The 26,202-nt window shown below is 44.3% G+C and overlaps 2 protein-coding genes and 1 pseudogene across 7 annotated transcripts; 2 read left to right on the top strand and 1 right to left on the bottom strand.

Annotated features, from left to right (window-relative positions):
• Positions 1 to 6,979: 6,979 nt before the first annotated feature.
• On the top strand, positions 6,980 to 7,441 carry LOC708147 (small ribosomal subunit protein eS25 pseudogene; annotated as a pseudogene).
• A 74-nt stretch (positions 7,442 to 7,515) lies between these two features.
• H1-7 (H1.7 linker histone) lies at positions 7,516 to 11,647 on the top strand. Its single transcript, XM_077954007.1, has one exon. It carries the CDS (start codon positions 7,731 to 7,733, stop codon positions 8,694 to 8,696), a length of 966 nt encoding a protein of 321 aa, XP_077810133.1. The 5' UTR covers positions 7,516 to 7,730; the 3' UTR covers positions 8,697 to 11,647.
• Positions 10,103 to 26,168, bottom strand: ZNF641 (zinc finger protein 641). 6 transcript variants are annotated; one of them, XM_077954003.1, is made up of 7 exons: positions 26,050 to 26,168; positions 25,382 to 25,481; positions 23,193 to 23,401; positions 22,540 to 22,631; positions 20,458 to 20,587; positions 19,708 to 19,821; positions 15,300 to 18,853 (listed from the first exon to the last, which is right to left on the bottom strand). In XM_077954003.1, the coding sequence occupies exons 3-7, from the start codon at positions 23,374 to 23,376 to the stop codon at positions 18,099 to 18,101; spliced, it is 1,275 nt and encodes a 424-aa protein (XP_077810129.1). In that variant the 5' UTR covers positions 23,377 to 23,401; positions 25,382 to 25,481; positions 26,050 to 26,168; the 3' UTR covers positions 15,300 to 18,098. The 6 variants fall into 6 exon arrangements, with proteins under 6 accessions (XP_077810131.1, XP_077810129.1, XP_077810128.1 ...); XM_077954002.1 differs by having other exon boundaries at positions 25,309 to 25,481; XM_077954005.1 differs by lacking the exons at positions 15,300 to 18,853; positions 25,382 to 25,481 and adding an exon at positions 10,103 to 12,670.
• Between the last annotated feature and the right edge of the window lie 34 nt (positions 26,169 to 26,202).

Consider the following 26,202-nt stretch of genomic DNA (forward strand, 5'->3'; position numbering starts at 1 on the left):
TCAATCACATTTATAGAGATTCTCCTCAGTATTCTCTTCTCTAAGGACAGATCTAATGCTAAAGACTTGAAAATGCTACTTACAATCATTGTGTTTGTGGATTATAATGTGTATCCAAAGGGATGAGTGGTAACTGAAGGCCTTCTGCAGTCCTTATATTTGTAAGGTTTCTCTCCGTTTTGTGTTCACATGTACCTCAAAATTAAGAGTTACTACTGAAGCATTTTTCATATTAGTTATATGCAGAGCAGAAAATTCACCAGTTCAAATTTTCTTGTGTTGAATAAAGTTACATCTTGCACTGATGATATTCATTGAGTGTTTCTCTAAGATAACTTATTTCTGTTTTTGTGCAATTGTGTTAACTTTTATGTCTTACCTAAAAATGTCCTACTTAAGATTTGACCCTTTGATTTTTAAGTAGAACCTACAAATATGAACAGGTACTTGGGGAATTTCATCTTCTGTCATCAACTCATCTTTTTTCTCTAACCAAGAGATCAAACGGAGTTTGTCCATATGATGCCTGGATGATACCATGTTGGTAGTTCTCCTGTGTCTCATTCCTGGGCAGGTTTCACTGAGATGAGTCCAGTAAAGGCCTCTTCATTGAAGGTCACTGAGTCCTGTGATTAGCTTGTCAGCAGCCCAGCAGCCAACCCTTCCTTCCTTGCATTTCCCGTTTGGTGACAGGGAGGGTCCTGAGCAGACCAAATGCTAGTTAAGAACAGATAAACAACTGCCATACTGTGAGTCCGACTGTAAGTCTTGAAATTCAGAGCAGTGAGAACTCAAACATACCCTCTTTTAGTTCTCACAGTCCATTTGGGGCAAGGATCTTAGACTTTTTAGGTGGCATCTTCCCACTGAACTGTGATTTTTCAGATGAAGGCAGTACTCAAAAGTTGAAATTTAGTACAATTAATACTTTTTATTGCTTCATCAAAGATATTGAAAATTAAACTTGCTTTTCTTCTCTTCTTCCCTGTGAGTGTGTGTGGTGATGAAGAATACAGTGATTTTTGCTAGGAGGCCAGAATTTTGCCCACTATTGGTTTTGTGCCATCAGTGTAAATGTCAACATAGGTGGGTAACGTCTTAGAATTATTATGAAAATAGTTTTGACTTTGTGTTATTTCCTCCAAAGGGTTTGGTTTCCTTTTGAGTATAAGGACAGTATTCTGAGAATCGCTTCCCTAGAGAATTGTAAGGCCTTTTCTTTTGCTTTCTAATCTTTTTCATGCAGAGAAGGCATTAAGCTTTACTGAATTATTCAGTATCTCCTTTTTTGTGTGTGTACAATTGCTTATCCAGTTGTATGGAAATACCGTATTCAAATTACAACCCATAGAAGAGATTTTACAAGCCATGTAGACCATTTTTTAAATGTTCTACTAGACATTTTTTAAATGTTCCTCTTATTTCTGGCCTCAATGCAATCATTTGAATCTTATCATATTTATTTGTCTGCTTCAGAGTTGTTTTTTTTTTCCATGTCTTTTCCCAGTTATCTTACACAGTTTGATTTTGTAGTCTGACTGTGGTTTTCTTTTAAATTGATATATTTTGGTTTTGCTCTACTTCATGGATCTGTAAGTTTATGCCTTTTACCAAATTTGGGAAGTTTTCAACCATTATTTATTAAAATATGTATTTTTTTTCTATTCCAATGTCTTTCTCCTCTCCTGGAACTTTTGTAACACAAACGTGTTTTTTAAAAAATACTATCTCAGAGGTCTCTGATTCTTTTTTTTTTTTTTTAATTATACTTTAAGTTCTGGGGAACATGTGCAGAACATGCAGTTTTGTTACATAGGTATACACGTGCCATGGTGGTTTGCTGCACTCATCAACTCATCTCCTACATTAGGTATTTCTCCTAATGTTATCCCTCCCCTAATCCCCAATCCCCCAATGGGCCCCGGTATGTGATGTTCCCCTCCCTATGTCCACGTGTTCTCATTGTTCAACTCCCAGTTATGAGTGAGAACATGCGGTGTTTGGTTTTCTGTTCTTGTGATAGTTTGCTGAGAATAATGGTTTCCAGCTTCATCCATGTCCCTGCAAAGGACATTAACTCATTGTTTTTATGGCTGCATAGTATTCTGTGGTATTATGTGCCACATTTTCTTTATCCAGTCTATTACTGATGGACATTTGGTTTGGTTCCAAGTCTTTGCTATTGTGAGTAGTGCTGCAGTTAACATATGTGTTCATGTGTCTTTATAGTAGAATGATTTATAATCCTTTGGGTATATACCCAGTAATGGGATTGCTGGGTCAAATCTGATTCTAAAAGAATTATTTTTTTTAACTTTTTTCTTCCGTTATTTATTTATTTATTAATTTTTTGAGACAGGGTCTTGCTGTGTCTCCCAGGCTGGAGTGCAGTAGTTCGATCTCAGCTCTCGGCTCACTGCAACCTCCACCTCCCGGGTTCAAGTGATTCTCCTGCCGCAGCCTCCCAAGTAGCTGGGACTGCAGGTGTGTGGCCACCATGGCTGGCCAGTTTTTGTATTTTTAGTAGAGATGGGGTTTCACCATGTTGGCCAGGCTGGTCTTGAACACCTGACCTAAAGTGATCTGCTCACCTTGGCCTCCCAAAGTGCTGGGATTACAGGCATGAGCCACGGTGCCTGGCCTTTCTTCTGTTTTTCAGATTGGATACTTTCTATCTGTTCAGCAACTCTTTCTTCTGTAATCTCTATTCTGCTATGAACCCCTACAGTGATTTTACTATTTCTGTTACTGAGATTTCTAATTATGAAATTTATATATATACATATATATATATATTTTTTGTTTGTTTTGTTTTGTTTTGTTTTTTGAGACAAAGTCTCACTGTCAGCAGGCTGGAGTATAGTGGCGTGATCTCAACTCATTGTAACCTCCACCTCCTGGGTTCAAGCAATTCCCCTGCCTCAGCCTCCTGAGTAACCAGGACTACAGGCCTGTGCCACCACACCTGGCTAATTTTCTGTGTTTTAGTAGAGACAGGGTTTCACCATATTGGCCAGGATGGTCTCGATCTCCTGGCCTCGTGATCCGCCTGCCTCAGCCTCCCAAAGTCCTGGGGTTACAGGTGTGAGCCACTGCGCCCAGCCCTGATTCTCATCAATCTTAGCAGGTACAACTAGGGGTGAGATAAGGACTCCATACACTAACTTTAATGTGCCCTTTCTCCGGCCCCCTCATTTTCTTGGTTCTCTACTCACTCTTTGGTTCCTGGGGTTCCCCACTCCTGGGTTTCTGACCAGAGCATTAGCTTCCCTGCGCTGTTGATAGGGTTCTCTGCCGAATCTGCCACTGCCACACTTGCCTGTCCTAGGGTAAGAGGCAACAGGCTTTGCCTCTGAGGGGCCATCTCATTGCTGGTGAGGAGAGAGAGGACACAGATTAGTTGCTTATACTTCCTTGGTGTACAGCAGGGAGAGTCTATAGGGCTTTCACCCACATATTGACCATCAGTTGGCTGGTGGGAAGGGAAAGGTGTGCTGGTTGTTTGCTGGCAATCCCTGGAGTAGGATAAAATAAAAGATTCCTTATAAAAGATAATTGAGTCAGAAAGACTCAGGACCTTGGAATCCAAGGCCTGTGGATCCAGGGAGGGGCAGTGAGATAGACTCACGTTAGATCAGTATACTACTGAATTCTGCTATGCTCTGGCATGGAGTTATCCTTGGTGAAATTAAATCAGTATAACTCTGTATGAGGGAGTGAGATTAATGAAACTTCTGATGTTACTGGAATTTAGCATTTAAATGTTGCTTACTCTTTAAATCAACCAAGTTCCTCTAGAGACCTCCAAGAACAAAAACTATTTTGCTCTGGAACTCAAAGCAGAAGGATATAGGTAAGACATCATTCCCAAGTATCCTTCTTCCTCCCTACAACCCTCTCACCCCTGACCCACAAAGCTTCATTAAATTAAGAGCTATTGCTCTTTCTCACAAAAGGTTGATGCCATCCTCTTTAAGTGATAACTTCTGAATTATAATCTTAGACCATTAAAATTCAAAGAAATACTTCAGGCTTGCCTTTGTGGAGCTGGAGTTGGTATCTCTGGATTAGTGGTGTGGTGCTGGTTTTTACTGACTTTTTCCTAAAGAGATCACTTTTCTGAAGTATCTTTTCCTTTTGGGATGTCAGAAGAAGAGAGTTAGTAAGTAGATTTCTTCCAAAGAGGAAGAAAAGAACTCTTAAGGGATTGGTGATTTGGAAAATATCTGTCAGCTAGCTTTCTTGCCCTCTGAGCCAGCTGAGTGGCAAGTGGGACATTTGTTTCCTGCTCTTATTAAAAAAAAAAAAAAAGTATTCCTCTACTGCTTACAGCATATATATACAGAGATCTATACAAAAATGAATGTTTTTATATGTATAAATGAAAATGTTTGCTTTTTTGCTGTTGATGTTTTTGATTTTTTTTCATTTATTTGTTTTCCTTTGATTTTGGCTTCTCCCAAAGGTTTCTACTTGACCTCCCTTCTGATCACAGGGGCATCAATAAACATGGTTGGTTGATTTTGTTCTTGTCTTTCATGATTATACCATTATGTACAGTCAAGTCTATTTTTCTCTGGATCAGCTGACTTTAAGGGTCTGACTTCACTCATTTTTTTCCTTATTCTCAAAGCAAACAGTTTTGCCTCTTTTTTATCTGGTGTTTGCCCCATCCTGTGGCCACTGGTCTCTGCAACCAGGAAGGGTAGCTAGACCAAGAGACTATGCAAATGGGAGAAATCCTGCTCAATGTGGTCCTGCCCTTCCATCTGGCAATCCTTCCTGAGTGCACTGTCCCTGTGCTGATGCAGTAGTCCCCTGCCGTGTAAATCCTCAGGGTCACATTATTGTGCCCTGATTTTAAAGAAGGGAAAAGGTACAGTGAGTACCTTTAGATACTCTTGAATCTGAGCAGCTCTGAACTGTGATTATGGACATAAACTAGCCCCTGCTCTATGGTGGAGTTACATAATAGGGAGAGGGTCAACCCTAGAGAAAAGGAAACCTAACACAGTACTTAAGAACTTAGGCCTTAGGATTAAGTAGACTTAGGTTTGGTTCCAAACTTTACCACTTGCTATTGTGTCACCACTTACAGCTCTGTCATTATCATTAGTTGTCCTTCACAACGTCCCTTACCTACCTTTTCGGTCCCTTCTCCTGCTACTTCCTTCTCATTGTCTACCACCCTCTCCCTGCCCCTCAACACACACCTATGTTTTAACCAGATGGAACTACATGGAAGCTTCTTAGAAGGTAAAACCTCTAGCCCTATCTTCAGACCTATGAATTGGAATCTGTACTTTATGAGTATCCCAGGGTACTAAATATGCACATTGAAGTTTAAGAAGCACTGGTCTGCTTTGTGAGGCTGAAGTGGGTGGATTGCTTGAGACCAAGAGTTCGAGACCAGCCTGGCCAACATGGCAAAACCTCGTCTCTACCAAAAAATAAATAAATAAATAAATAAATAAATAAATAAATACGGGCTGGATGCAGTGGCTCACACCTGTAATCCCAGCACTTTGGGAGGCCAAGGTGGGTGGATCACTTGAGGTCAGGAGTGATCCTGATTGAGATTGCACTACTGCACGCCAGCCTGGGCGACAGAGCGAGACTGTCTCAAAAAAAAAACAAAGCACTGGTCTAAGCTACTTCCTGGAGTTTTGATTTTTAAAAGAAACTGTCACTGTCTAGCCTGTGACTGCCGAATGTATGTGATTGCCCTCTGGAAAAGTATGATATGCTTGGCAATTTGAAGTATTCTTAGAATAATTCTTTGAATTATTCCCAACTAAACTGTATCCAAAATAGGTCCTTGAGAAGCTAATCCTTACTTGGCCCCCTTCATTTCCAACCCTTTGAAATTCACTCTGCTCCTTTCTCCTGATCTTCTGGAAGTTTCTTTCTGAATCTAGAGAAACTCTCCTCACCAGAGAGGAATGATGTAAGCAGGCTTAATTAAATGCCTGCTATATATAATGAAGCATATTGTTAGGTGCAGCATGGGGCATAGAAGTTCAAAGCCTATAGCTCTTGGGGATATTTTTATTTAGTTGGAAAGACAAGACAGAAACATTCAAAGTAAAGTAAATTTATTCCTTATATTTAGGTAGCCCTTGCTTATCTACCTCTTCTGAAACTTTGCAATAATTCTGTGATGTTGGTAGAAAGGGAATGTGATGTTAGGTAAGAAGTCAGATGGCGGGCACATCCATCCCACAGCCACACTGCTGATATTAAGGGATTTGTTAATGTCATATGGCTCCTAAAGAGCTAGGATATGCATCCATATCTTCCAGCTCCAAGTCCAAGTTTTTTTCTTTTTAAAAAATATTGTGTCACATTATACCCTCTAATGCCAAGTTAATTTAAAATAAAGAAAAAGCCATATAAGATTGCAGAAGGAATTTTTGTGGTTGTGGTAGTTAAGAGGGAAGAAGTCATTTGAAAGAGTTTGGGGAGTCTTCAGTGAAGAAGGATAATGTAGCAGTACCTTGAAAGATGAGCAGGACTTATCTGGGCAGACAAAGAGGATGAGCAATCCAAGAGAGGGGATGAGAGGGAGAAAAACACAGTATGTTCAAAGAATAAGGATTAGACCAGTGTCCTCAGGCGGTGTGAAATCTAGATTGTTTCAGTCCAATTGAATGCGTCATCTAAATTTCCCAGGTGTGGGAATCAGTGTTTAGGTTAGAGGGACCACACAGTTGGTTCCTTCTTTTACTTCATGCTCTTGCACAGAATCCACTGTGTAGAATTAGGGAGACATGACTTCAGATACCTGACTGGTGGAATTAAAGGTGGTAGTTTCTAGGCTGGGTTGTGTTTCATGGGCTACCCTGTGTGCTTTCTACAGGCAGTGTGTTGCTTGTTTTGGATAGTTGGGAGCAGCTTCTCTCACCTTAAGGAACTGTGAGTAGATGGTGTGCGGGACCATATACACACACAAAATAGCCAACTAAAGAAAGCGGTGGAGCTTTTTGTCCGACATCTTAGGAAGCCTGTGGTGTCCGCTGCTGCTCTCCGAGCTTCGCAATGCCGCCCAAGGACGACAAGAAGAAGGACGCCGGAAAGTCGGCCAAGAAAGACAAAGACCCAGTGAACAAATCTGGGGGCAAGGCCAAAAAGAAGTGGTCCAAAGGCAAAGTTCGGGACAAGCTCAATAACTTAGTCTTGTTTGACAAAGCTTCCTAGGACAAACTCTGTAAGGAAGTTCCCAACTATAAAGTTATAACCCCAGCTGTGGTCTCTGAGAGACTGAAGATTCGAGGCTCCCTGGCCAGGGCAGCCCTTCAGGAGCTCCTTAGTAAAGGACTTATCAAACTGGTTTCAAAGCACAGAGCTCAAGTAATTTACACCAGAAATACCAAGGGCGAAGATGCTCCAGCTGCTGGTGAAGATGCATGAATAGGTCCAACCAACTGTACATTTGGAAAAATAAAACTTTATTAAATAAATAAATAAATAAATAAATAAAAAGAAATCGGTGGAGATCAAGATCAGTAAGTTTGATTTGGGAACAAAACCCTGGAGACTGTATAGGTGATTGTTGGGGGTGGACAGGCGCTGAAGACTTTGATTGGTTTAGACCTAGAAGGAAGTGGCATTTGATTGGTTATTATAAGTGAAAAGGGCCCCTCCCTGGGTGAGATCTGCCAGCCTCATAATTAGGACCTGAAAATCTCTGCCAGGCCCGCCTTTGTGACGTGGCCCCGTCCACCTCAGCTATGGAACAGGCCTTGACTGGTGAGGCCCAAAGCCAGTGGCCCCGCAGAGGCGGGAGTGGGGCCATGGCTGAGGCGCCTGGGCCCAGTGGCGAATCTCGAGGCCACTCAGTCACTCAGCCGCCAGCGGAAAAAACTGTCGGGGGACCATCGAGGCGCTGCCCGCGGTCCGTGCTCAAAGTGTCCCAGTTGGTGCTCCGGGCCATCGCCGCTCACAAAGGGCTGACTCTGGCAGCTCTCAGGAAGGAGCTCGGAAACGCCGGCTACGAAGTGCGCAGGAAGAGCGGCCGCCACGAAGCGCCCAGAGGGCAGGCCAAGGCCACGCTCCTCCGGGTCAGCGGCAGCGACGCCGCCGGCTGCTTCAGGGTCTGGAAGGTTTCCAAGCCCAGGAGAAAGCCGGGGCGCGCGAGGCAAGAGGAGGGCGCGCGTGCTAGCCGGAGGACCGCAGCCGCGTCCCGGAGCTCACGGAGGCGCCGCCAGCCCCTTCGCAAGGCGGCCAGGAAGGCCAGAGAAGTGTGGAGACTGAACGCGAGGGCGAAAGCCAAGGCCAATGCCAGGGCGAGGAGGACAAGGAGGGCGAGGCCGAGAGCCAAGGAGCCGCCGTGTGCCAGAGCCAAGGTGGAAGCGGGAGCGACAGCGGCAGGCGAGAGGCGAGGACGGGCCGTGAAGGAACACACCAGGCCGAGGTCAGGGAAGGACAAGAGGCGAAGCTCCAAACCCAGGGAAGAGAAGCAGGAGCCTAAGAAGCCCGCACAGCGGACCATCCAGAAGCCAACGCCGGCTAAAACCGACCGGACATCTAGCGGGCAGGGGAAGACTCCACTAAAGACTTCCACAAAGACCTTCCCTAAATCTGAAGGTCTTCGGAATGCAGTCGGGAGTGCATCTTGTGGGAGCAGCTTCACTCCCACCACGGACAAATGCCTTTCCCCCATAGGCCCCAAGAAGAGCGGCTCTCACACTCATTAATGAAATGGACCTCTCGACCACCTTGTGTCTGTTTCCTCTTTGCCGCACCTGGAAGGGAAGGGGTGGGTGGTGGTAACGTGCAGCGAAGAGAGTAAATTAACAGATTCTGTTCCTGCTGCAAAACTCAGAGAAATATCTTTTAGAAGGACAGAAAACAGAGGAAAACCAGCAGCTTAACAAGTGTTGAAGTTGTTAGATACTCTAGCAAATTCAAATTGAGTTCTGGGGAGGAGGGCATATTGGGAAAAGTGTGGACAGTCTTTAAGTTAAGTGGCCCCACTGATTTGTAGTGTTCTTACCTGAAATTCCTTTTAGGACAAAGTCCTCCCAAAATTGATTATAATGAGTTTGTGGTTTTTGCCTTGAATTGATAACCTAGTTTAATTTAAAAAATATTCTTAGGTTAATCCTCAGTTAAGTAAGTGTGTGAAAGCATACAGCATAGGGCCTGGCATAGGGTAGGTACTCATCACTGAGAGTTAAATGTGTGTATAATTAATTTCCGACGGGGTGGTAATGTGCTACAGCAGAAAACTACTGGACCAGTATGTACTAAGACCAGGATTCTAGTCAAAGTTCTGCTAGTCTGACCTTTGCTGAGTCATTTCTTAACCATTCGTGGTCTTGGTTTCCTTCTCGGTAAAATGTTGGGATTGAGCTAAGATGATGTCTAAGTGATTTAAATGTCATTAAAATGAAAAGGGGACTTAAACATCATGGCATAATGGTTTGCTTGACAAAATTCAGCAATAAGGAAATTATCTTCTGAGAAAGTGCCAACTCCTAAAGAGGAAATTATGAAGATTTACAGAATGCATAGCAGAAATACAAGGAGATGGAGAAGGCTAGATAATGAATAGGTCTTTTGCTTTTCTTAACAATAACAACATGTATTGAGCACTGTGTAACAAGTATGAAATAAATGTATGATTTTAGTTCTGAATGCAGGGATTAAGAACAGTGCAAGAGTAGTTCTCATGCCATAGGCTGACAGGACACAGAAATGATTCCTAGGGAAGTAAAACGTCAAAGTAGCTGATTCAAGGAAAGGAGTAGCTGTTTTCAGCTGAAGTCAAAGGAATGGGGACATGGAAGTGGCTGGGAAGTGCTTTTTATTCTTAAAGAGGTAAGAGTGGCAGTGGGAAGGTATTAGAACCTCCTGGGAGCTTTCTCCAGGTATACCTGACCAAGCTTTTCCTTAGGAGAGTATGATATGTCCTACAAGGGGCAACAGGGTATGTGTATTTAAAACAGACAAAACAAACAAACAAAAAAAACCACCCTTAAGTGATGCTAATATTTACCCTTTCACACCCTTGAGAATCACTGCTTTAAGCCTATGCAAAGCCTAGTAACTGCAGAATTCTTGTAGCGTTATTTCATCTATAGATGATCGGAACTTGATATTTCCCCATGTTGTAATTAAGTTTATTATGCACATGAATGTGAGTGGAAGAAGGCCTCTGAAAAGAGGCAATGAGAAAATCAAACATTGTCTACTGAACACAATTAGAATCAAGTTAATCAAGTGCCCTGATGATAGCCAGATGTATTACCCCCTTTCTAGTCTTAGGATGTTTTTACCTAAAGAACCAGTGAGAGAGGAGGCAATTAGAGGCTGGCTAGATAGATAGAGAGGGAGGGTCTTAGGAGAGAGACGGCGCCCGTGGGACTGCACCTGTATTGTCCCTACGGTGTAACTAGCAGATGGAAATGTGGTTAAGAATTTCCTCTTATACCAGGATGTCTGCTCAGAAGGGACTGTCCCAACTTAGGCACAGGCACAATAAATCAACTAAATGTCCTGAACACGACCCAGAGTTAATTGTAATATCATTAGCACTGTGGTTTGGGCACCTCCCCACCATTATGGGTTTCACTAAGGCGCTTGGGTAATAACCAAGATGGAGTCACTATGGTGCAACACCCCTGGGGGAACTTTACCCCTCCCACTATGACAGAAACCACAGAAGACTTCTTTTTGCCACATAAAAAACCCATAACTCAGCCCCATTTCTGGCAACCCACTTTTGAGTCCCCTCTTGCTGCTAAGAGCTTTTCTGTTGCTTAGTAAATGCTACTCTGCCTTACTCACTCTCTGGTGTCCACTTGCCTTCTTCTTGGTCGTGGGACAAGAACTCAGACCTCACTAAACTGAATAAGAAGGCTGCAATACTAGGTGGTCTAGTATTAGTCTTTTTCTTCTAAGTATCTAATGATACTGGGAAAAATTTGTTTTCTAGATTTCCTAAAAACCATCACACTTATATTTGTTTTATGATGGTTTCTTCATTTCAAACTTCCATTCATTCACCAAAATGTATCCAATTTATTAAGTGCCCACCATATGCAGGAACAGTAGCAGACATGAGAGACCCAGATCTTGACCTTATATAGCTAACAATGGTCATCTCAGATTATTTTTCATTGATAAGCTTTAGGGTGGCTGTACTCCAATGAAATATAAGAAATGACCATATCTCGTTAGCAAGCTACCCAGATTATCAAGATCATAATGTTGGCTGGGTACTCAGCCAGAGGCATTCCCAAGAACAGCTAATCTCATCTCTAGTATTCATTAATGACTAAGTGCCTGCAAGATTCTAGGCCCTGTGCTGAGAATACTAAAATGGATAAAACATAATCTCCACTTTTCTGAGCTCACATTTGAGTGGCACATTTGGGTATTTAACTTTAGTCAGAGCAAATTGAATGACCCTGACGCAATTCTTTGCTTTTCTTTTACCTCAACTGCTTAGTGTAATGCTGATCACATCATTGTTGGACTTGAGTTGTAACGAATGTTAGATGTCCTCTAGAACAAATATTCAATGGTTGTTTGAAAAACACTTAACAGAAACAAAAATGTCCTTTTAAAAACATGAAAAGGTCCAATTTAGAAATGCATATTTAAACTATACTACACATTAATACCAAAAAAAAAATAAAAAGTATTTTTAATCAGATGGGCAAAAATCCAAATGTTTGAGAGCCTACTCTACTGGTAAGGCTGTGGGGAAACAGGCAGTCATCTACAGTGTTGGTGGGAGTTTATATCATCCCTGTGCCTGCCAGATTTCTAGCTAGTGGACAGTCATAGTGGCTGTGTTTCTCTTTTCCCTTTTCTCAATTCCCTTACCTCCTTCCCTTTTTGGTGATGGAAAAGACCAGACTCCAAGTGGCCAAGGGGAAGTAAGAGTGAACACAAGAAAATAAGGAAACTTATGAGGCCCGGGGCAACAAAACAATCTGGCTGGGGTAAGGAAAGCTGCAAGGCATCTGAGGATCATTCATCCCCTAAGCAATAGGCTTGAGGCTTTTTAAGGCAACTCCTGTAGAGGAAGAGCCACGCCTTTGAGTTGCACTCACCACAGGCCCTTCCTGTCCAAGAGGGGAGGCTTTGTCACTGAGTTAATGGACAGTGGCTTCTGACCCTACCTCCACACCTGCTTTCCATGTTTTCTCCCACAACCATTTCCTACCCTACCCTATCCTCTCAATCCCAGGAATATCCAATTACTGCGAACATGCCTAAGGGGTCAAGTCGCACTCACTACCGCCACCACTTGGTGGCTCCAGACTTGAGCTCAGCACTCTTAGATCTTCAAGAGTAAGGTCAGCCCTTGCAGGGCCTTGAAACTGAGGGCCTCCTTAAACTCACGTGCTGGGCGATCTCCCTAGTCCTGGCCCTGCTCAGCAGTCTGCTGCTGAAGTGCTCCCTGGGAGTAGACCACCAGCCCAATCCTCCAGCCTCTACAGGTTAGATCGAGTGTCTGGCTGACTCAGGAGCATATGGGGGCCAGGATGCCAGAGGGAGGTGGCGAGGCCCAACCTGTTGTGTCTGGAGGCTTATGTTTCAGGCAGTGAGATGAGGTGGTTCTCAGAAGATTCTGCGGCTTATCTTCCCCCATTCTGTGGTAGTCTTTTTGTCAGGAGCAAAGAGCAGGAATGGAGGGAAAAGTGAAGGAGAAGACCTAGAGAAGAAATAAGAGACACAGCCAACACTTTTATTAAACTGACAGGGACCATAAGTCCCCTGTTGGGTAACCCAAGGAAGTTCACAGTTCATCAGAAGGAACCAATTCAGATAATAGCTAGAAATCTGATAGGCACAGAGCAGCTGGGCTGCATGGCAAGTGGGCATTCATCCCCAAAGTTTCCTGGAAGAGGATGCCCAGGTGCCTGGTGGCAAGAGACAAGGCAGGAAAGTGGGGGAGGGCTCGACTGAAGAACACACTGAGAGCAGGAGCAAGGGCCACATTTGATTTCCCAGGCCTGAAATTCCAGTGCCTGGCACGTAATAAGGACACAAAAAATTGCTTGTAGAATTAAGAGTTTGATTCTCAGGAGTCACAGGAGACTGGAAGGAAGTAAATTAAAAATGGTGAAAAGTGGAAAACAACTTTGGAAGTTATCTGAAAGGAAGAAGAACGTCTAGGAAATGGAGGGATCAGATTTGGCAGTACTAGGCAGGGGGTGGAGTGGTGGGGGGGTCCTGTGGGGGTGTGTATGAGAAAGGGGCAGAGTGGTGAGGAGGCTGATGAATTGCTATAGCCAAACCAAGAATTTGGAGGATGAAAGTGGGAAGTATGAATTGACCCCTGCTTAGTAGGCTTAAAGCTGATAGAAAAGAAACTGAACAGTAGGCAGAGGAATAGGTGGTAAGTGGGCTCATGATGGAATAGAATTGGCCAGAAATTTGAAGAGAGAAACTAGAATGGAAGAAGGATGGGGATTGGAGAGAACAAATGCCCTTAGAAAGGCATGTTATTGCTCAGTCAGAACAAGGCAAAACTCAAACAAACAAAAAATCGGAAAAAGAGTAGGAACAAAGAGTAGAGGAAGAATGCTGCCTGTTGGGAAAATGGAGGTGGTGGCAGGAAAGAGGGAGAGAGCATAAGGCCTGGAGTTGAAGAAAGTCTCAGCCTAGGGGTCTAATCTTTTGACCATGGAGAAGGCCTGTGGGCAGAATTGTAACTGTCAGTTCAGTCTATCCTCATAGGTGCACCTGGGAGAGGAACTGGAGGAGGTAGCAGGGTCAGAGACTGCAAGGCAGGTTCCTCCCCACAGCTTGAATCTGTTAGAATCTTCTAAGCAACAGAATGCATTTTGGGTACCATGGCTTCATTGGTTACAACCTCTACCTAGTAAGCAGAGTCTGGATTTAAATCTTGCTTGTGTCAAATCTTACTAGAAAAACCTAGTTCCCTCTTATGCCCTGGTTACTCTGATATTCCTGCTGCCCTTGCCCATAGGGTATGCCAAATCATGGTTAGAAATCCCTTCCATGGTCCCTCGTTGGTCCTTAATCCAATTTTTATGTTGGAAAACATGGGTCCTTAAGGGCTTGGCATAGCAGGCCTTACTCTACCTTTGTGCTAGGTGCCCATTCCACCTGCCTTTTATTAGAAGAGCCAGTGAAAAGGACAAAGCAAAGGGGAAGCATTTCCTTGGATGTCAGTTTTTCAGTTTTACATGGGATTTTCTATCTTTGAGTTGTTTGTTCCTTTCTGTCCTTTCAGATTTCTGGACCCAAGTATCCTCAGTGCCCATATTGGAAGCCCCAGCCCCAATCAATCATAGGGGCTTGGTAGTTGCCCCACCACAGTTTCTGATATTGGTGACTAGCCCCAGTTCTTTTAATGAGTTAAGAGTGGAAGACGACCTTGCAACTAAGGGGAATGGAACTGAGGCCTAGCCTAGTGAGGCTGCAGAGAATAAACCTGACAACAGGAGTGTGAAGATCCATTTGAAAACAGTGAGGTACCACTGCTTGAAATATGAACCCCCTAGCCAGTGGTTCTCAAACTTTAGCTTATATCACACATCCTGGAGGGCATGTTAAAAGACTGAATGTTGAGCTCCTTCCCAAGTTTCTGATTCAGTTCTCCTCCTGGGGCAGGTGCTAAGAATTTGCATTTCAAACAAGTTTCCAGGTGATATTTATGCTGCTGGCCCAAAGACCAAATTTTGAGAGCCACAGTTTGGTATGGCACACAAGGGAACAGAGGGAAATTTTGCTAGCTGAGGCTCTCTAAGGCTCTAAATAAATGGATTTCACTTTTCTGTTATTGCCCAGGCCCACCCACTCCCATTCAGTGCATTCATCCTAATACAGAGATGGAAAGAACTGGCCTTCTGGCGCCTCTAGGTCTGAGTCAGGACCTGCCCTTTATGGAACTAGGAAACAGTAGTTTGATTGCAGGAATGTTGGAAAGGGAGGAATTTTGTCCCAAATTATCACCTCTTTAGTTCTCTAAAGCCATTAACATTACTTTGACAAAGGAAAAGTTTTTCCTTCTACAGTGAGAACTAAGGCTTAAAGTGTAAATAGCCTTGTGAAAAGCTAACACTTTGGGATACATTATCCCATGCAAGGAATTCTTTGAAAGATACTATGTTGGGGTGGAAAGGGGAGGATACTCAGAATAGGGTGGAGGCATCACAGATGGAAAAATGTGACAAGTTCCTGAAGATGGATGTCTCTGTTTTACATTTTGCCCAAAGAGAACATAGAGACTCTTTTTAAAGGGGACAGGATGAAACATGAACATTTGAGGCTTATTCCCTGTGGGAAAAATCATTCAAATCTATTCACTCATCTGATAGCTGTTGCTTGTTTTATTTTTCGTCCAAGGGAGGTGGTGTTGGACCGAGGTAGAGAAGACAGCGGTACACCAGAAACAACCCAAAGGATTGCCCCTTCTGTAGAAGGTCCTTAGACTCCATGATGCCTTTCAGCTGGGTGCTACACTTGCACCTAACTCTGGGGGCTTCACTTTCTATCCCTACAATTACTCAAACAGATAAAAGGCTGGACGTTAACATGTAGTTATTAAGAGGCGTGATCTAATAGTAAGGAATACCACTTCCCACAAGTCCTTCAAACAAGATTTGTGAGGAGCTGGATTTGTCAGCATGTCAGATCTTTTTGAAACCCAGAGAGTAGAATGTAATCAATACCCTTGTCATAATTAAAGACCAGACTATATGCTTATACACTGATACCTCTGGTACCTTAATCCTTAAAATATTTAGTGACCCTTGCCTCTTGACACAAATATATAATGACCATTTTAGATCCAGGTAACTCCCTTTCTTTGAAGGCAGTTTAGGGATTCCACAGATAGGCTTTGAACCTGCTAAATGTGTATGGAAAACTGAGTGAATTACAAATGTCTTTTTCTCAAAAGTGCGTTTCTGGTTTCTGTCAGATTCAACAGGTCTGTACCTAAGACATGTTCTGAACCATTGCTTATGCAGAGCTTTTAGTCTTAAAGAGGGAGAGTAAAAGAAGTGGCAGAGTCCAGATTTATCACTGAACCCAATGCTTTCTTACTCCCTGGGGCATCTCCTAATACTGATCCTAAAATGCTCCTGATTCTGAGAACCTAGGGCAAGACCTGCCTTACAAAGGCCGGCCATTTTGCCTTATTCATAGGATCATAAACAAGAGAAGTGCATTCCAGGAAGAAGGAAGGCTGCTCAGAGTAGCAGGAGGCAGGGGCCAAGCTGCTCAAGTCACATAAACTCTAAGAAGCCCAGTCAGCAAAATAAGTCTATCTTCAATTCTAATTGAGTCCAGGACTCTGAGGAGCTGTGATTCACCCAGTTTTTCCTGCAAAAGGCACAGTCACTAAACTAAATTGTTGCAACTCACTTTCTCTTGCCTCTCTGGTTCACTCCACCAATTGTGGTTGTGAAATACATCTTAGGGAAGAAACAATATCTAAGCATTAAAAAGAAAATATCCCACTTTGCTCCTCTTCCTCCCTAACACCAAACTGCTCTTGCATACAAGATAATTTTTAAGTTATAAGATTGATATTAACACAATCATTGATAAAGAGAAAAAATGACCAACTAACGATGCTAGAATACTTATGCAAGCCCTAGAGTTAAGGGTCTCAGTGTGGACATCTTTCCAGAAATGGAAAACCAACCAGAAAGCTCATTACCCTGCATCAGCTGAAAAGCTAAGCCACAGCCATTTCCCCTAAAGTTCTGTTTCTGGGAGAATGAGATCTTCAAGAATAACTCTTGCCCCTTGATGCGGCAAAGTCAAACAAGAGTGATGGCAACAACTTGCAAACATGGTAATTTCTGCTCTAATTTTCCAGCACTTAAAACAAAATCCCCACTCAATACAAAGTTTCTGTGCCTCTTGCCTGAAATCAACAAGAAACAGCTCACCTCCCCAGACTTTTCTCTGCCCAGTTAAAAGCAATCTGCAGCCAAGAGATTCAGACCTACACACACATTTACAACTGTCTTGATCTCAGCAATAACTGGGAAAGCTTTGTACTCAACTCCCACAACTTAACCTGTCATTTAACCCTTTCCACTAGTGCTCCCTAATCAGACTGCTTCCTGTCTTGAAACAGAAACCCATATAATCCCCACTACCCTCATCCCCAGAACACAGCCCCTAGAAAACCTAGCTTGTACAGTTTGCACATAGCATGCTCTCTTCAAAGACCCTGCACACAAATACACAAGACACAAAAAGACAGTCAAGAGGAGAGAGGGGTCTGCTCAAGAGGGTAATTTTTTTTTTTTTTTTCTGTGTGGACCTGGGTCATTTGGGGGTATTAGGTCATCTCTTAGCCTTGCAGTGTGATTTCTCAGCTGGATATATGTATGTGCAGGATGAAGGGAGTAGGAATAAGGGGTAAAAAGGTTACTATGTTTTTCAGCAAGTGAGGGTGAGAGGTGTAGATGTATATACTGCTGACTGGGGTAAGGCAGACAGACCCACACAGAAACAAGGCCTGGCCCCGCTGGCTTTCATATGGATAAAAGGAGGGGCTCTGGACGCCTGATCACTAAGTCTCATTTCCTCATTACTCTCTAACCCAGTGTTCACCAGAGTGTTTCATAGTCACCGGTTCTGTGGGATGCAAACAGAAAGGATACTGAGGTCAAATACATTTAGGAAACACTGCATTAATAGAATCTTCAGTTTGGTCTACTGCAGAAATTTTCAGAGCCTTTACTATGCTAAAATGGCCTTTCTCTATATATAGAGAGAAAATAGTAACAGTATGCAAAAGTGATACTCAAAATATTTAACAATTGGTATAGCATAGACTCCAACAAATCAGAATGGATTTCAGCCATAAACTGCCAGTACCACTCTCCTCTTGAGAATGGCTCAGGCTGAATATCAGCCCATGTAGGATGCATTGTTTCCAAAAGTTTTGCCCAAAGAACTCTATTTTTATGTGCTATCTCACAGAACTGGTGAGAAATGCTCTGGCCACTGCTGGGACCTCATCTTTCTAGGGATGGGGTTAGGGCTCATGATTCTGGCCCCTGGGGTTCAGAAGAACGGCAGCCCTGGCAGTGACTCCTAGTAGCACCAGCTGATAGACTTGACCGTAGCTGTAGTGGAAACAGATTTCAAAAGACAGATGTTCCTTTGTCCCAGCTGTTCCGGGGACTTTGTCCCTGGTGGGTCAGCAGATGCCTGTCCAGGTGATGTTTTCGGCCAAAGCTCTTCTCACAGCGAGGGCACTGGAAGGGCTTCTCCCCAGTGTGGGTCAGCCAGTGTCTCACAAGGTGGTGCCTTCGGCCAAAGCTCTTCCCACATTCAGTGCACACGTGACACTTCGGCACGGGTGGGGCACGCTGCCGTTTCCTTGTGCCAGGGCTCTCTCCAACCTCTTGGCCCTTGCAGGATTTGCCTTCTGCATGCACTCTCTGGTGGCTGGCCAGATGGGAGTTGCATCGGAAATTCTTACCACACTCAGAGCACCTGCTGGGCTTGTCATGTAGGTGGGTTTTCTGGTGCCTGATGAGGTGATGTCTTCTCCCAAAGCTCTTCTCACACTTGAGGCAGCTGTAGGGCCTCTCCCCAGTGTGTGTTTGTTGATGCCTGGCAAGGTGGGAGCCCCACACAAACTGTTTCCCACATTGGGGGCATGTGTGGGGTCTTAACAGGGAATCCATCTCTGTGCTACACAGCAGGTTTGAGAAGCCGTCTTCCTGAAGAAAAGGGGGCCCCAGGAGCATTCCTCTGGAGCTCCTGTGCATGGAATCCCAGCTCTCATCATGCTCTGGGTTCCAGAGAACAGTATCTTCAGAAACGCTGGATAACATTCTGGGAGGTTCTGCTTCTAGTTCAGGGGTATCCCCCTCATGCTCACTTCCATCTCCTGTGGAGAAGGGGAAATACCAACCCCAAGAGAAGAGTCACAACATTTCCTAAGTCACAAATGAGGTTGTCTGATACCTGCCAGCGCCCAGACTTGACCCCAGAAGGGCTGAGAGAACATAGTCTAATGTCGTACAAGATAGTGCAACAGATATAGAGGTTAAAAGCCTAGGCTTAGGAGGCAGATTACCCAAGATGGAATCTCAGCTTTCCCACTTAACGTCTCTAAACCTTCATTTCTTCTGTAAAATGGGAAGAAATACCTCTCTCTCAGGTGGTTATAAGATAGATAGCACAGGACCTGCACATAGTTTAAGTACTTAGTAAATGGTATATGCTATTGTTATTATTTATTACCATTATTTATTTACTACTATATATTACTATTAATCAGCATCTTTCTATCTAAGCATAGATGGAGAGGGTTACAGAATGTGCTGCAATTGCCACTGGCTGAATGACAACTGTCAGCAATCCTCAAGGCATTCCTGAAATTGGTGGGAGGTTGACAACAATATCAACAACTAACATTTATTGAGTGCCTATTACGTGCTTGGCACTGTTCTGTTCTAATATTCTAATATATTCGTATATTTAATTTTCACAATAATTCACAGATGAAGAAACCAAAGGGAGTTTTATTACTTTTCAAAGGTCCCACAAGTACAGTCCAGAATTCCAATCCACAAAGTGCCTACTACACCATGCTGCTACGCTCCCTTGCTTTTGAAGAAAAAGATCTCTAAACCTTTCGTCTCTGGAACTCTCTGAGGCAGAGTAGGGATGAGACGAACATGGAATGATGATGCCCTGAACTGTGAAGGAAATGGCTGAAAGCCTATTCTAGGTTCTTACCTGTATATGTGACCCTCAGAATGTCCCTCTCCTCTAAGTCCTGGGGGTCAGGGACCCATTGTTCTTCTCCTCCTTCTAGTTGAGAAAGCATGTCCAGTTTGGGAATTGGAAATCCTGCTCGTGGGGAAGAAAAACAGAGCTGTCAATTAGTTCAACAGCAATTCTGTATTTCTGAAACCATCAAACAAAAAACTGTTTCCTATTGTTTGGAACTCTAGACAAAAGAAGGTCAAGAAAGAAACATCTCCCCACCCCAACCTCTTCCCCCACCCATCTCTGTTAAGTCCCTCTTCTCTGCCTAGAAAATCACTCTCCTTCCCAATGAACCTGTTTTCTTCCACTCAGATTTTCCAGCCCAACTGGCCTTTCTGGGCATAACTTCACTTTAGTCCTCCTACAACAGTCCTACCCCCTGCATCCCTGTCTTCCTCTATATGGTTCCCAAGTTTACAAGGACCCGGTTCCAGTTCTCTCTGCTTTGTGAGAACCTCCTAATTCCCAACCAAGAAAAACCTCAAGTTCTGTACTCCACAATTCAGCATCAATTGCTTTTTTATTTATTTATTTTTAATGATGCTTTACTCTCTCATTCTCTTGGGATTGGCCCTAGTGTTCTTTCTCTGGCAGAAGCATAGACAGATTCCCTGCCACAGAAGGGGTTCTAGACAGACACTGTCCAATAGCCCTGAAGCAGATGGCTCTGTCCTCCCAGAGTATAATCTTCTAGTGGCTGGAGAAGGTCATGCTTACTCAGAGAGACTACTATCCCACAGTTTTCTTGCATGACATATTCTCCATAAAAGTCTGTCTGAGAGGGGTCCAGGCTCCGCCACTCCTCCTGAGAGAAGCACAGTGACACATCCTTGATGGTTACCAGGCCCTGAAACAAAATGTAGCATCTTCTGTCAGCAGCTGTTTTTCAAGGAAAATGTGATTCAGTATGAAAGGCTAATTTAGTAGAGGAGAGAGGGTGAGAAATGATCTGAGAAAAGAGCTGCCCAGAAGTCCCTGGGTAGGGCACACAGTTTTGGTAAAGGGGAAATAAGGAGAAGAGTGAAGGTAGATGGTCAAGGAGTGAGTGAGTGTAATGTTACTGGAGGAATTTCCCAAGTGGGGCCATGAGAAGCTGGAGGCACCACAAACTCATCACCCCCTCTGTTGACAGGTGTCTACTCAGTCACTTCTCCCTGGCCTTACTCTTTTGAAGAAGAAATTGTGTACCATTTCCTCCTCCTTCCACTGGACCTTGCCTTTTCTATCAGCACAAAATGCTACAGATAAAACATTCTTTCTTGCCTCCCTTGCCACAGCATTAAAGATATGAGTTGGCTCACATGATCATCAATGGTATGTTCATCTTATAACTGAATAGAATCTATCCCTTTCCAAGGGGTCATAAGACCCTTGGAAAATTAAATGGAGCCACAAGAAAGGGAATTCTTGAGGTTAGGGTTTTTTGGGGTTTTGTTTGCTTTGTTTTTTGTTTATTTATTTATTTATTTAGAGACGGAGTCTCACTCTGTCACCCAGGCTGGAGTGCAGTAGCGCAATCTCGGCTCACTGCAACCTCCACCTCCCAAGTTCAAGCGATTCTCCTGCCTCAGCCTCCTGAGTAGCTGGAATTACAGGCACCCACCACTACACCCAGCTATTTTTTTGTATTGTTAGTAGAGACGGGATTTCACCATGTTGCCAGGCTGGTCTCGAACTCCTCACCTCGTGATTCGCCCACCTCGGCCTCCCAAGGTGCTGGGATTACAGGCGTGAGCTACCGTGCCTGGCCATATCTTTATATTTTTAGGCAGCACAGTATGGTGGTTAGGAGCTCAGAATCTGAAGCCAAGTGACTCAGCTTTGCCACTTTCTCACAGCATGACCCTACACAAGTGCCTTAATCTCTCCCTGCCCCATTTTCTCATCTGTAAAATTGGATAACTTGAGTTGTTCTCAGAATTACATGAGTTAATATACATAAAGCACCCAGAAAATGGCATACGTGATAAGCACTCTGGGGGTGTACTCCTATTAGTACTAACACTATTATTATTAGCTTTCCACAGCTCTCCTATTGCCTTCTGAATCTAAACCTATTTTCCTCCCAGGTTCTGCCCCTCTTTATATCCTTCTTCCTCTTCTTTTCCATAAATGTTCCATCATCCACCCAATCCTTCCACTTTAGGTTCTTCTAAGCTTTCTTCAGGTCCTCTTTTCCTAATCTTTCCAGATTTATTTCCTAAGGGAAGGTAATTATTCTTAAAATCCTCCTGTGGATAACAAACACAGCCATCCATTAAAAACCCTAACCTTGACTAGGCACGGTGGCTCATACCTGTGATCCCAGCACTTTGGGAGGCTGAGGTGGGCAGATCACCTGAGGTCAGCAGTTCAAGACCAGCCTGGCCAACGTGGCAAAACCCTGTCTCTACTAAAAACACAAAAATTAGCCAGGTGTGGTGGCATGTGCCAGTAGTCCAGCTGCTTGGGAGGCTGAAGCAGGAGAATTGCTTGAACCCAGGAGGTGGAGGTTGCAGTGAGCCAAGATCGTACCACTGCACTCCAGCCTGGGCGACACAGTGAGATTCTGTCTCAAAAACAAAAAACAAAGCAAACAAAACCCCAAAAAACCCTAACCTCAAGAATTCCCTTTCTTGTGGCTCCATTTAATTTTCCAAGGGTCTTATGATCCCTTGGAAAGGGATAGATTCTATTCAGTTATAAGATGAACATACCATTGATGATCATGTGAGCCAACTCATCAATGGGCTGCTGTGAAAGCAATACAAAGGCACCAGTGATGGGACCACAGCAGAGGCCAAAGGAAGCAGAGCTCACCTGTGATCCAGCTGCAAGAAGTGCAGCTGCCATCTCCCAGTCTCCAGTGTTCCCCTCCTGGGGAATTGCAGGAACCCAGGGAGCAGACTGAGCTGATGAGGAGAGAGAAGAAACATTAGAGAATAACTATCTACCCTTTCTCAATAGGGCCTGGGCCCCATTTTAGAGAGGCTTAAGGGCCACAGCTTCTGTATCTATGCCCGCTGGTAAAACTCAAATGCGTAAATGTAGATGAGAAGGCCATCACTCAAAATGTTCTGAAAGGGTATCAGATGGCTTTTAGTTAGACTAGCTATAGTTTGAATTTACAGTACTTGAATGTAATTTTCATCTAGTAAAGTGCAGCTTACTGAGTGAGTTATCCAACAGTAATCAGGTTGCTGTCATTTCCTTCATCTCCCTCATTCAGTATCACTAATTATGCATTTGTATGTGGAGGGAGTAATTATGAAGAAACAAGAGAAGCCCAGTTGCATGGTTTGCTGAATTCAGAAGCCTATTTTGTACCTGTGACCAGGTCTCAAAAAGAATGGACTGGTCCTGGTAAAGTTTATGCTATTTAGTCCATGGCAATTTGGAGATTTTTAGCCCTACTTCTGGAACAAATATTAGGAGACTACGCACTGTGCTTCCCACACACTGTGGGCTCTCACCCTTCTCCTGAAGGGACTGTGGCTCCTCTTCAAGGTCGCAGCACAGGTGCTCCAGAGGCCCTGGTGCTGTTCTCCATGGCCCCTCTTCCTTGCTTCCCCTTTCCACCTGGGGCTCTGCTCCATCCAGCTGTACATTGATTGATTCCCATCCTGTCCCCAGAGCTGCTGTCTGTTCTGAAAGCATTTTTGCTGCAGACCCAAATTGTGACCTGGAACAAATTCATATCAGCAATGCCCATGAAAATGGGAAAAGAGTGATATTCCTAAGGGAGTTATGAAGAACAGGCCCAGGGATAATAGATGAAACTAGATAGGAGGAGCTTGCTGGAAGATGAACTTTAAAAGCTTGATGTGTTCCAATCAACTGAGCCTGCACCAAGCTTCCTGGAGGAACTAAGAAATTGGCAGGTGCTATGTAGCAAAGCCACTAACTGGTATTTTGTGGACCTCATGATGGAAACAGAATATACCTGAAGATTAGAAGAAGTTCATTTAAAAAAAAAGAACTGTCCCAAAAATTCAAAGGCTATCCATTTAATTTCAAGCACATGAAGTACAGGAAAGTAAGCAGTTTGGAAACATACAGGAAGAAATACACATAGACCTGCACTCAACAAGATGGATGTAATCACACAGAAGATTTTCTGCCACAAATCACAGTCTCATCAGTTTAGAATGAAATGATTACTATAGGTAGAAGTCCCAACCAAAGGGCGTATTTGTATCATGAGCACACACCTCTTTCATGAGGCTGAGCCAAAAGGTACCTCACTTGGGACAAGCCTCAACAAAAAGGCAATGAGAACTGGTAGTAAATACGGTAGAAAAACTAATAACTTGGAAAGCAGGTGTAAGACTCCAAAGTAACCCTAACAAGTAAGAGAAATTGTTGGTCAGTGAGGAGCTGAAGTTTAATCAGGAAAAGTAAAAAGGAACAGAAAGAGTTTGAGCCAGAGCTGGAAAAGGGGGAAGAAGTACTGCTAACATGACCCAGATGAACAAACCTGTTTGTCAGGCACCAGTCAGATCTCGTTAGAAAAATATATTCAGTTTGAAAGAAGCATATGGAGAAGCCAGGGTGTGTCCATCAGAAGACATGAAAGTCAAGAAAGGGATGGGAAATACAGCCACTGGGAAAGTTTAAAATGTCGGATGTAGTTTTTTCGGTCTGGAGAAGGCTGATGAATGATGTTACTAATGAATAAAAACAGAGGTCCCTTCTATCTCTACATAGGTCAAACAGAAAAAATGGGTCTTGATTGCAAGCGAAGAGATTTAGGTTATTGTTATTTTTTAATTATTAATAATCCTGCAGTGTACAAAACCAGATAGTGGGCTCTTCTTTTTCTTTGGACATCTTAAGAGCAGGATAGATCACACTTCTGTTGTGATAGGGCTTTATGGCAGAGAAATAATCTGAGATCTGAGAATCTCTTTCTGCTTGGCAACATATTTTGGGTATTCTTATTCAATAACCAAACACTCGAGTCCGTGAAAGACTTCCAAGAGCAGTCAGAAACTTGGTAACTATCCTGGCTTACTTACATCCTTTTAATAACATTTGCAAGAACCTTGAAGGCCAGGGTAGGTAATGACAGATGTCAAGTCATCTATTTTCTTGCCTATTTGTCTTTGACAAAAGAGGTAGGTGGGAACCCTAAGCCAATGCACAGGAAAAACAAATTCCCCTTTCATCTCAAAAGTCCAAAGATGGCTCAGGGCCTCATGGGAGCACCCTGGAGGTTTCCTTTTCAGAGACTTTTCATGAGAAAGGAAAATTTTTGCTAAAGTAATGAAGGGAAACTTCCATTTTAGCTCTCTTCTCTGAATTCCAGCTCTGTATCCACTTTTAACACACAGGGCACTAATTCCCCCTCTTCATCCCATCTTTCTGGTTCTCTAGACCCTGTGCAAATCCTCCCTGAAGGCTTTACCTCTAGCTACATATCTGGACACTTGTCTCAAACCCTTTCTCCATCTCCCCCAGGTAGCAGAGTCTCTTAATAGGAAGCCTCTTTCTGTAGAGCCCACTGGGCCAGCTGTTAGCCTTTCTATACCACTGATAGAAATCCGTGGAAGTGCTAGCAAAAATCTCAGCAAAGGATGGGATGGGTACCTGTCCTCAGCCTGCATTTCCTAAGATGTTCACGCAGAGCCAGCACCTGGGCGGTTAAGGTGGTAGCCCTAACCTCGTTTCTCCTGGTTCCAGGATGATCCCATGCCCACTGGAGTCTGCGTTCTAGGGCTTTCATTTCCCCCTTTTCTTCACACATACGGGTAGCAAGGGACCTGCAAAAGGAAGTTTTTGCAGCCAGTGCTGATGAACAGAAAAGGGGCCATGTTATAAAAATGAGTAGCCCAAGGGCACACGGACGAGTTGTGCTCCGTCCATCAGAGAACCCTGGCCCCTGCCACGGGTGGGGCATGGGCGGGACGGGAGCCTGCTCAGGGGTAAGGTTGCTTCTTCCCTCCTTCTTGTCACAGTGCCCCTGGAAAGGGTCAGATTTCAGAGAATCCGAGCAAGGCAGAAGTGGAGCAGGGGAAGTGAGGTCAGAAAACAGGTTTCCCATTAGCTGGGGCATGAGCAAGTGAAGAGAAAGGGAGCCACGGGGTAACCTGTGCGCGAGTGACAGCGGCGGAAGCCCGCAGGGCCTGACAGCTGCGATGGGCACGGGGAGACAGGGCGAGGGGCGGGCACAGAATGTCAGCGGGGCAGACCCCCGGGAAAGGCAGCAACCCGGAAGCCGCGCCGATCCTCCTCCCCGCCCCCATGGGTGACCGAGCCCCCACCCGCCGCCCCGGGAAGCCAGGAGTCCCTCCCTCCAGCCGCAGCTCCTTCCAGCCCGGCTCCACTCACCCCCGGTCGGCTTGGCCCGCGGCCCGGTGCCTCCCTCCCGGGCGCCGCCTGCCCCTCCCCTCCGCCCTCCGCTTGCGTCTGGGAGCCGGCGGCCGGCGGAGCCAGAGACAGGCGGAGACGGCGGCCCGGCGGGCGCGGGCGGGGCGGGCACAG

The sequence above is a fragment of the Macaca mulatta genome, chromosome 11 (genome assembly GCF_049350105.2).
Source record: "Macaca mulatta isolate MMU2019108-1 chromosome 11, T2T-MMU8v2.0, whole genome shotgun sequence".
NCBI classification, from domain to species: Eukaryota; Metazoa; Chordata; class Mammalia; order Primates; family Cercopithecidae; genus Macaca; species Macaca mulatta.

Bases quoted from the DNA above. Each gene is read 5' to 3' on its own strand.
- H1-7 (XM_077954007.1), top strand. From the start codon at position 7,731: ATGGAACAGGCCTTGACTGGTGAGGCCCAAAGCCAGTGGCCCCGCAGA.
- ZNF641 (XM_077954002.1), bottom strand. The intron at 22,632-23,192 runs GTGAGAGCCCAC...TCTCCTCATCAG, and splicing joins ACAGTCCCTTCAGGAGAAGG to CTCAGTCTGCTCCCTGGGTT. The intron at 19,822-20,457 runs GTAAGCATGACC...CCCCACGAGCAG, and splicing joins TGGGATAGTAGTCTCTCTGA to GATTTCCAATTCCCAAACTG.